The 10580-nt window shown below is 32.6% G+C and overlaps 2 protein-coding genes across 3 annotated transcripts; one reads left to right on the top strand and one right to left on the bottom strand.

Moving 5' to 3' along the window:
* The first annotated feature begins 3899 nt into the window (after window positions 1-3899).
* On the top strand, window positions 3900-9090 carry LOC115702989 (protein TIC 21, chloroplastic). Its single transcript, XM_030630461.2, has 4 exons — window positions 3900-4459; window positions 4780-5037; window positions 5653-5856; window positions 6033-9090. The coding sequence occupies exons 1-4, from the start codon at window positions 4145-4147 to the stop codon at window positions 6144-6146; spliced, it is 891 nt and encodes a 296-aa protein (XP_030486321.2). The 5' UTR covers window positions 3900-4144; the 3' UTR covers window positions 6147-9090.
* On the bottom strand, window positions 6567-9675 carry LOC115702997 (reticulon-like protein B11). Of its 2 annotated transcripts, none has more exons than XM_030630472.2 (6): window positions 9389-9675; window positions 8925-9105; window positions 8128-8269; window positions 7943-8012; window positions 7676-7845; window positions 6567-6974 (listed from the first exon to the last, which is right to left on the bottom strand). In XM_030630472.2, exons 1-5 carry the CDS (start codon window positions 9447-9449, stop codon window positions 7676-7678), a joined length of 624 nt encoding a protein of 207 aa, XP_030486332.1. In that variant the 5' UTR covers window positions 9450-9675; the 3' UTR covers window positions 6567-6974. The 2 variants fall into 2 exon arrangements, with proteins under 2 accessions (XP_030486332.1, XP_030486333.1); XM_030630473.2 differs by having other exon boundaries at window positions 6567-6969; window positions 9389-9671.
* Window positions 9676-10580: the final 905 nt, after the last annotated feature.

Below are 10580 nucleotides of genomic sequence, written 5' to 3'. Positions count from 1 at the left end.
AAGACAAGTTAAGGTGGTGAGGTTGGAGTAAGAAAATGATTATGGGTGGTGGGGGTGGACTGCTAGAGGTAGAAGACGAAGGAGAAAAAAGAAAAGAAAAAAAAATTATATTTTAAAATATTTTTTAATTTTTACTTATTTTTCGTTAAAATTATTATTTGGACCAATAATAACTCAACACGTGGCAATTATGAATAACTTAACGGATCCGTCAAATTTAAGACTAACAGACCTACTAAAAATGTGACTTAGAGGACTATTGCCACTATTTTTCAAGATTGAGAATTAATCTGCATCATAATTAATGAACTTTTTAAGAACCTTTGCTGCAAATTTCTCTAAATAATAATTTTGTTTGATGATTATTTATAATTATTAAATAAAAAAAATGAATATTTAAATTAAAAGATTAGAATAAAATGGCAAAAATCAAAGCCATAAGGTTCAATAGTGAATTTGATTATGATTTTGGACTTACTATCTTTTTGTAGCCCAATTTAATCTAATCTTAGTCCAATAGCTTATGTGTGTGCTAAAAATACTAAGACCCTAATCAAGAAAAGCTTTATCTCTATTGAATTTGAATTCCCTCTACTCTCTCATTAGAAATCAATTTTATAGTGTATTGAGTATCAGCCCACTCTATTCAATGTGGTATTCAGATCTCTCTGTAAAAGATTGTGCAGAAGCCGACTTTGCAAATTCATGAAAGGGATCTAAGTTCATTACTTAGCAATACCCGCTACCGAAAAGAAATATGAGGTTAGAGTAATTAAACGGAAGAAGACATTTAATTTTGTTACAACTAATATAAAGATTTCTAATCTTCTACATGTTATTTGATAGTATTGTAATTTTTATATTTTATGATTGTAACGTCTCCGCTTCAAGCCTCCATTGAGCCCTTCACCTACGGACTAATGGCTCTTATACACGAGTTCGTCACTCTGGCTGCTTTCTGGATTGATGACTGACCCTACAGATCAACACAAGTGTTTTCAGCGTGCTTTGTCCTTACTCACACGCATCCTGGGAAAACTTCCCAGGAAGTCACCCATCCTTGAAATTACTCCAGGCCAAGCACGCTTAACTGTGGAGTTCTTTTGAGATGGGCTACCGAAAAACAAGATGCACCTTGTTGATATAGGTAGTACCAATCAATCCATTTAAGCCCTCTTCAACTGTGTAGTCCCATGCCTACACAGTCTCAGAATCATGCCACTTGACCTTCCCCAGGCGGTGTGAGATTGCACAGCTTACCCGGTATTTCCCCTTACGGATCACGAGACTACTGACTGTCACAATGATATTAGATTATTATACGATAATAAAATTAAGATCTTGTTATAATAAGTTCGAACAGTTACAATTATGTCCTGTCACAAATTCAAAAGTGTTATAATTGTTATAATATGAAGCATCATCAGTTTTAATTTGCTGTAATAGTTCACTTTGCTCTATTTGTATTTTAATTTGGTCATATATTTATAGTTCACCTCTTTACTCTTAACTTCTCAGAAAGAAAATCTCTCTCATCTCAATAACCCATAAAAACTCATGAAAAAGAATAACAATAATAAATTAGCCAAAAATGGGACCAGAGTTATCACTTATCACTTTTGACGGATCAGTAGGGACTTAGTTTAGGGAGGATGGACGAGCTACCAAAGTTAGACATTAAGAAATCTCATATAGTCGCCAAAATTAAACATTTAATACATCTTCCCTCACTTTTTTACATTTTGTTTTTCCTAATTTTATTAAAAAAATATATTAATTACTTAATTGTTGCCCTAGAACAAGGCCGACTCAAGCAATTTGAGACCTTGAGCGAAAAATTAAAAAAAAGATTATAAATTTTAAAATAGACAAGAATTTTAGAATATGTGTATTGGGATCAAAAGATTTTATTAATTTTTTTTTGTAAGGGTATATTTATTCTTATGAACATTTATTATGTATACTAAAAAAATAGTCTTTTCATATAAGGGGTCTTCTGCAATGGCCCAAACTGCTATATGTTTCGACCTAACATTTATGTTGCATTTGATTGAGAGAAATGAAAACATAAGAATTTAATAGGAATATGAATAGAAATAGAATGGAATAAATTTAAAATACATTAAAAAATTAATAAAATTTTTTCAAAAAAATTTCTCATATTGTATTCGAATGACCTCTCTTTTTATTTCAAAATAGAATAGTCTTTTTACTATGGGTGTTCATATAATCTGCGATCTGTAGTTTCAAACCCCAACCAATTCGGACCAAACCATTTGAGACTGGACCAAATGAATCTGGTGTGAATGATTCGGTCATTCCAAACTGTTTACAATTCTCTTGTTCGGTCACGATTTTAAAAATCTTAGTAGCGGTTCAAACCAAATTAATCCGTATAATTATTTTATACATACTTAATATATATTTTTTTAGACAGAATATTGATATTTAAGAACAACTTTAAGTAAAATATTGATATTGATTTAATATTGTTATAAATATATTTTTTTTATTGTTATTTATGTATCATAAACGTATTAAAAGTAAAAAAATTACCGAAAAAATAAACAATCACTCTAAAAAATTTAGAACAACTTCAAAATACAAACCATACCAAACTAATCTGTTCTTGAGTGGATTGGTTTTGTTTGGTTTGATCACTTAATTAGTCTGGTTTAGTTTTGAATTTTTTTAAAAAGGTAATACTTAGGGTTGTTCATTAAACCGCTCAAATCGCTCGTATCGCAAAAAAAAAAGTGGTTTGAAATTATTTGCGGTGCGGTCGCGATTTGAATTTTTCCTAAACTACGTGATGCGGTTTGCAGTTTTGAATTGATAATATGCGGTTCAAGCCGTACTGCACCACATATTATAAAAATATCAATTTTATGTTTATTTAGGTCCAATATGTGAAGATCCAGTCCATAGCCAACTAATTATTGTATTTGTTGAAACTTGAAACTTTTTTTCATATTTATTTTCAAGTCTTATGGTATTTTTGATAAGTGTTGCTCAAGTTTTTTTGTATTTGTGATATTTAATTATTTAGTAATAGTCCAAACTGCAAAAACTGCACTGCACCGCACTATTTTTTGCGGTGCGATTTCTTTGGTTTTTTTAGTTTCGCAGTGAGAGTGCAGTTTGAGAAATTGGAAAAACTGCATGTGCGGATTAGTTTGAAAAAATGGTCAAAAATTACACCACTAGCACCGTGAACAACTCTAGTAATACTGGTTTGGTTTGAAAAACTTAAAATCCACACCAAACCAATCCGTAAACACCCCTACTCCTAAATTAAAACATTAACATACATGCAATTAACTATTTTACTATTTGAAGTTTTTTGCCATACTTATAATATTTAAATTGTAATATAATAAAGTCGTTCATTTTAAGGAACTCAACCACCCCGATTTACGTGGCAGATTCAGATTGGTCGGCAAATTTGAATACAAATTTATTGACCAACTCGCATTCGCCACGTGAATTGAAGTGGTCGTGATCTTCGGGATGAATAGTAGGATTCATTGTAATATAATAGTCTTATAATAATAATAATAATAATAATAATAATAATAATAATAATAATAATATGGGTAAATAGTGACATAAGTACTCAAAGTTTTAAGTTTGTAAGTGGCATAATCCTAATGTTTATTTTTAAGTAGCATAAGTACCCTATATTTGTAAAACTGTAATTTTTCTCTAATTTCTTCAGTACAATTTCTATTATTTTCTTATAAGGTTTATATTCTTGATCATTGGGTTTAGATAGTATTAGTTTCTTCTAAATATTCCTTTAATATATTCAAAATAGAGTATGTATTGATAAAATTAAAGTAAAATTATAATTTTACAAATATTAAATAATTATGCCGCTAAAAATAAATATTAAATTTATTCTACTGACAAACTTATAACTATCACTAACTATCACTAATAACTTGAAAGCCCAAAAGCATAGAGAAGAAACCATCCTTTCTTGAAAAAGCTAAGCTAAGCTAAGCTCAACAGATTCACATTCACCTCCGTCCTCGGAACTGGCTGGGTTCCAACTTCCAACCTCTCTCTCTATCCTCTCCGCCATTACTGAATTCTAACCCCAAAACCCAAACTCTACCCTAACCAAAGCTTCTTTTCCGCTATGCAAACGCTACTTTTACCGGCGGGTCGTACCGGCTTCTACCCAGCAGCGGCTGACTCCTTCGCTCCAAATCTTCCCCGACGCTCCGGGAGACCAATCTACCTCAACAATCTCAGACTCCCTTCCTCCAATTCTCTCTTTTCTACCAAGACCAAGACCTTCCACTCTTCGTCTTCGTCTTCGTCGTTTCTTTTAGCACCGCAGCTGCCGGAGAATAGGAGAACACCTCTGTCGTTCGCTAATTTGAGGGCCACTTCTTCGTCTACTCCTATCACTTCCTCAAACGATGAGTCTGAGAAGGCCAAACTTGCTCAGGTTCAGTTCTATTCTACGATTATCTGCATTTTTTGTTAAACTGTTTGATCTCGATTATTGCATTTTAGCTAATTTTATGATTCGGAATTGTATTAATTTCTGTGTTTTGGTCGTTGTGGGTAATCAGTAATACGATCAAATGTTACTATGTTAGTGTTTTTTTGCTATCAAAAGGCTTGAAAACGTATACAAAAAAGTTTTGGGAATTGTTTGTGAATCAATGCTAAATTCGGTGTGGTGTTCTGATGATTGGTAATTTACTTCCCCATTTTGAATTGCTTTAATCGAATTGAAGAAAATGAATGGTTATTGTTGTGTAGGTGGCGAAAAGATTAGAGAACACTTCTAGGTATTTCAAGAGATTAGGAGGTTTAGGGTTTTGGGGGCAGCTAGTATGCACCATTGTAGCTGCTGTGATTCTTTCGTTTTCAGTTGTGGTGACTGGCAAGGTCACATCTCCAGCTACGTTTTATGCTACTGCTGGTGGGATTGCAGCTGCTTTCATTTCGGTATTTTGGTCATTCGGTTACATTCGGCTTTCCGATAGGCTTCGAAGAACTGCAAATGATCCATCAAAGGTATTGTCAAGTTGCTATTCTCTATGATGCTTCCTAGTGGATTTGATAATGCTAAAATATGAGATTGCTTGTTTAGTGCTTTAGATGTTTAACTATTTGAATCCTTTCAAATTTGATTTTACTACAATATATAATTGGTCTTGTCCTTCCCGCATTGTGTTGGATTTGGAAATTAATTACTTTAAATAGATACTATCTTTATAGCATTAACATGATAATGATGAGGCAGCAGCAGCAACATTTGGAGAAATATATAAATTCGACATGATGGTATAGGAAACAAAACGAATCATTAGACTATGTGCTGCAAAGGCTTTAGCATTATTTTTTATAAAGGCGAGCCAGTATATGATTTTTTTTGTTGTCTAATGGGGTTGTTTACTTGAAAGGCAACTTCCATGTGGTTATCTCACCTAGATTTTGTTTCACAATCTTCATCTTCGTAGCAGCATCCAAATGCTGGTATGGTATGAATATCTCATGTAGTGTAGACATGTACAAATGCTCATACCAAATTATAATATTAAGTCGGCCTATATTGATCTTGAAGTTGATTTTCTTTTCTTTTCTCTTTTTGTTCTGTTCATTTATTATTTTCATAATGGCAATTTTCAGGCTCCTCCACGGGCTGAAGTTGTGAAAAGCTTGAGAAATGGCATAGTAGTGAATCTACTGGGCATGGGTGCTGCGATTCTCGGCATGCAAGCTACGGTTGGATTATTAGTTGCTAAGGCTCTTACTACCTCGGCGAATCCATATTACCAAGGAATCACTCCTGGTACCAGTCCTGTTCTTGCATTGGATGTCTTCTTGGTGCAGGTATTTTACTTATTTATTTATTTTCTGTGGAATTATTGGTTTCCAAGGCTGTAGGTACCATTCTTGCTATCAGAAACAATAAACATTATTAAGAAACTTATTCTGGTTAAGCTGTTACTAATATTTACACCAAATAATCTATACTTTCATATAAGCTGATGAGTCTGTCTTTTCAGGCATCTGCAAATACGATCCTCTCTCATTTCTTGGGTCTGGTTTTCTCGTTGGAATTATTACGCTCAGTGACATTACCCTCTCCAGAAAATACCCCTGTGCCAAGACTCGCATGAGTTCTGATGCCTCTGTAGAAGAAGAGGTGGTGCTTCACAAAATTGGAGAATAGAGGTGACTTGTTTTTGGAATCTGTGAATTGTGAATTGCTTTTCTCAGTATGGAAAACATTAGTGAAAAATAAACAAAGAAATGCTTTTGGCCGCTATGTTAGATGAGAAATGTCAAAATTTTATTTTATTTGAGAGAACAAGTAATGAAACAGTTTCAGGCTTTGAGCTTCCTTAGGCATCTTGCTCTTTGCTCTTTGCTCTTTGTTTTAATAAACGCTTACTATGGATTCTTTTGGTAGAAGTTGGAAATTCCTAAAGGCAGACGTTTTAGCTAATGGATTTTATAATTGATTTGCTGAAAAAAGGGAAAGAATTTCTTTATTATATTATCACATAAGGCAGTATCCCAAAAAGCTTCACATACGATGAGACATTTCAATCATTTTACTACATATATTTTTGTGCAAGATCAGCATATTTGTTTAACAAATCCAGTGCAATTAAAACTACAAAGAAAAACACATACCAAGGCACTAGTAAGTAGTAAATTCTGCCCCATTCTCAAAGATCGAGATGAACATGAAAAGAATAACCTCGAAGTCAAGGGCTAGACTGTATATACCAAAAAACTACCCCATAAAACGAGTCCAAAAGAACCCAAAGGAAAGAAAAAAGAAATTGGAAACGTTAATACTGTAGTCAACTCTTGTAAATCACCATTCTCCCTTACTCTTTAATAGGGGTGGAATTGCACCAGAGAGTAAAAAGGAACCACAAAAAGCCTCATATATGTGGAACACCCATCTATAAGGTCCTAATATTACTTTGCCTGTCCTGCATCACATGAAAATATGCACAAGTACATTGATATATATATGTATCAATACCAATACGATCAACAAATAGAACTAAAAATGTAGACTCGATGTAAGAAATATGCAATCGAATTGGATGAACGAGAAACACATCATTAGGAGTTAGGACAAGTCATGGACATTGTATCTTGAATTCCAAGTTTTCCCATCTCAATGATTTGAGTTTGTGCAGTGTGTTACGCCATAAAATCAAACTTAAAGCATAAGCATCCAAGTTTGATCAACCATACCATATAAAGGCATCTTAAAACTGCATTGTGTAATATTGAGCTAAGTTTTTAGACAATTAGGAGTGCGAAAGTACTCTTGGGCTTTTGGATTTTTTTCCAATTTCAGAAGTGGATGGCAGACACAACATGACATTAGGTAGGTTCTCTTAAAAGCATTTTGCAAGCAATTTATGAAAAGTAACCTACACAAGCTAGAAAGTGCAAGCCATTGGGAAGCATAAAATCAATATAGTGTAGTCAATGAGCAAGAGTAATCGCCAGAAGACAGTGCATAAGTACTAGAGTCCTAATGAAAATTGCCGAGCTGTACAAATGGTGAGGTTTGACCTTTGAACTATCAGCACCAACCAGAAAATGGTAAGGAAAAAAGAATAGACCGACAAAGAGGTGGTTGCTGTGTGTGTGAGAGAGAGAGAAAAGGAGATTTTACCTACTGCACCTTCTTTTCCTTATTAAGTGACATAGGAATCTTCTTTAGAACGTTTTCATCAATTTTTCTGTACTGTGTCTGAATCATCTTATGTGTTACGCAAAGTTTATCATCAATATGGTGCTGATACTTATCATACAACACTGGAACTGAAAAACTAAGAAGAACCCCTGCATTATAAAATAAAGAAACAAAAAGAATGAGAACATATTTGGTCATGTGAAATCACTTAATCGCAAACATTTATTGGCACAGTAGAAATCTCACCAACATAGGCAAGAGTGAGAAAATTGAAGAAACTTCCAATATAAGATGCCACCCATAAAACTAAAGCAACCTGCCCATCCATAGTAATATTGAAAAAGAAAGTTAAGCAAATAAAACAGCAAAATTCTGTATAATTTGACCAAATTTGCTGGAGTAAAAATTCAACTGGGATGGTAACACCTAACCTGGAAGAACAATTTCAAATTTCTACCAATTGCAATGTCTCGTGCAATTAATAATGCTTGATTAACCCATACCCGCAGTACATCGGCGGCAATCACGACAGAGTTTTCAGAAATTTCTAAATCAGGAAGAGGAGGCAAAGGTCTGCAAACAGATTAAAATCATCTGTCACTACAAGTATAGAATAACTCATCACCATCCTGGAAACTTCTGAAGTTTCCTAAGCTTCTAAACTAATTACATTTTGTAATTATGTCTTCTTATAAATGATGATTCCCATCATCTAAATCTCAAAATAAATCATCACCCCATCTTGAAAACTTTAACTTCACACCACGTAAATTGACGAATGTCATTTTAAAAACTACATGTATTCAATAATCAATACGAGTAGCTTCTTATTTCTTCAAACAGAACGAAAATTCCGGTAAATTATTACACGAATCTAGTAGAGCCATAACTCATCTCTGTTAAATCCACCTTTTTTTTCAGAAACCACGCAAAAGGGAAACTCATTTCTTAATCTGCATTGGTTCTTATATAACTTGAATGCACTCTGATTTCGCTTAGAACTTCTAGTTATAGCAAGCTCAATTAACATTCACTCTCCCATCTTTATTTTTTACTGTCTTCAAATTTAAATTGGATACATTAGATAAATTATTCGTCAATAAATGGTTCCTCAGTTGAAGGAAATTACTCAAAGAAAAAATTCCCATAACCAAAACCACTACAAATCAGACAAGACAAGAGATAACCAACTGAAAATGGAATCAAGGTGAAAACACTTAACAAATACCTGTTAAGAAGAGATGCAGATTTTGCCCAGAAGAAGAGAATGACGACAAGTAACAATAGAACATTGGCCACAAAAGATAACGGGTTGTAGCCTGCTCGTTCAAATAGGAACCATAACGCCGTTGATGAAAGTAGTACTGCAACTCCTACGCTCCATTTCTTCCATAGCAGCACATCAGAAACTAACCCCAAAAAAGAAAGAAAAATGAAAATTCAGAGGAGTAGACAAATAGTACAATCAAGTTCCAATATCAAGCGCGATATGTAACATAAATATGCGTAAATCAAATTCAAAATTGAACATAAATGTAAAGTAATTAGTTATCAACTGTCATTGGATGCCAAATAGATTTTCTCTGCAGTTTAATTAAATGAAAATAGATTGATTTGAAATTGGGGACAATGACGAAGAAGCGTATATAATATCAAACAGAAGATATATAAATATGAAAAAGGAAAGAGTACCATATCCACCGCCGAGAGCTTGGTGAACGGAAATGCGACGAGGAGGCATAGAATCTGCCATGGCGACTAGGGTTTTCAGAATGGGAAAAGTGAGAAACAGAGGGCAGATCACAATTTGGCAGAGAAATTATATTGTTCAAAATTCGTACTTTAGTTTCAAAATCTCAACAAATAAATGATAACATTTTCAGATTTGTCAAATGTTTCGAATTGGAATTTTTTGCTTAACAATTGGAAAGGTATACTTTGTTGGACGTAAGTTTATTTTTATTATTTTTTTTCTTTTTCAAAACAAATGTTAGAAAAATGTAGATTAAATATTATTTCGATACCATTTCAAAAAAAAAAATTATTTGGATAGTATTTATGTATTTATTTATTGGCTAATTAACAATTTTTCCCCCGAACTTTGACATATACTAAATCATGCTCCCTAAATTTTTTTGGCCGTTAAAAATTCCCACTGAACTATTGAGATTGTTAAATTTAAGGACTTTTATCCAATTTTAGTAAAAAAAATTTAACATAGATGAAAGTTCAGGGAGCATGATTTAATATATATAAAAGTTTGAGAGGCATGATTTGGTAGATATCAAAGTCTAGGGAGCATTTTCCTCAAAAAAAAAAAAAAGTCTAGGGAACATGATTTAGAACCTGAAACAGTAAAATTGAATGAAATTAGACAAAAGTCCTTAAATTTAACAATCTCAGGGGAATTTTTAACGGCCAAAAAAATTCAGGGGATATGATTTGGTATATGTCAAAGTTCAGGGGGAAAAATTACTAATTAGTCTTATTTATTTACTTAGCGGGAACTACATACAAGGCACGTTGTATTTTCTTTTTAGTTTTTTTTTTTTTTTTTGCAATTTTTTTTATCTAAAATATTTAATGTAATAATAGAAATATTATTTAAATTTTATTGAAAAAATTAGAAGATAAGATGTTTACCCATTTAAAAAATATTACATAGGATAAGTTTTTTATTATAATTTTTAAAATATTAATTAAATGTAATTTATAATTTAAGATAAAAATTTAGCAATTTCTTCTTGTTTTATTTATTCAATAAAATATATATTAAAATTCTTATATCGATCTTTGAGTCTTTCATCTTCTTTTGATCAACGTAAATTTGTAGTACCAGCACTTAGTTGACAATTTATTAAAAATACTTTCAATATATTTAATT

The sequence above is a fragment of the Cannabis sativa genome, chromosome X (assembly GCF_029168945.1).
Source record: "Cannabis sativa cultivar Pink pepper isolate KNU-18-1 chromosome X, ASM2916894v1, whole genome shotgun sequence".
Taxonomy (NCBI): Eukaryota; Viridiplantae; Streptophyta; class Magnoliopsida; order Rosales; family Cannabaceae; genus Cannabis; species Cannabis sativa.
The sequence above is the reverse complement of the archived record's forward strand: the minus strand, read 5'-3'. Positions and strand labels throughout refer to the sequence as shown.

Coding starts and splice junctions, on each gene's coding strand:
- LOC115702989 (XM_030630461.2), top strand. CDS start 4,145: ATGCAAACGCTACTTTTACCGGCGGGTCGTACCGGCTTCTACCCAGCA. Junction 4,460..4,779: donor AGAAGGCCAAACTTGCTCAG/GTTCAGTTCTAT, acceptor ATTGTTGTGTAG/GTGGCGAAAAGATTAGAGAA. Junction 5,857..6,032: donor TGGATGTCTTCTTGGTGCAG/GTATTTTACTTA, acceptor CTGTCTTTTCAG/GCATCTGCAAATACGATCCT.
- LOC115702997 (XM_030630472.2), bottom strand. CDS start 9,449: ATGGCAGATTCTATGCCTCCTCGTCGCATTTCCGTTCACCAAGCTCTC. Junction 8,270..8,924: donor TCTGCATCTCTTCTTAACAG/GTATTTGTTAAG, acceptor ATCTGTTTGCAG/ACCTTTGCCTCCTCTTCCTG. Junction 8,013..8,127: donor ATTTGAAATTGTTCTTCCAG/GTTAGGTGTTAC, acceptor ATGGATGGGCAG/GTTGCTTTAGTTTTATGGGT.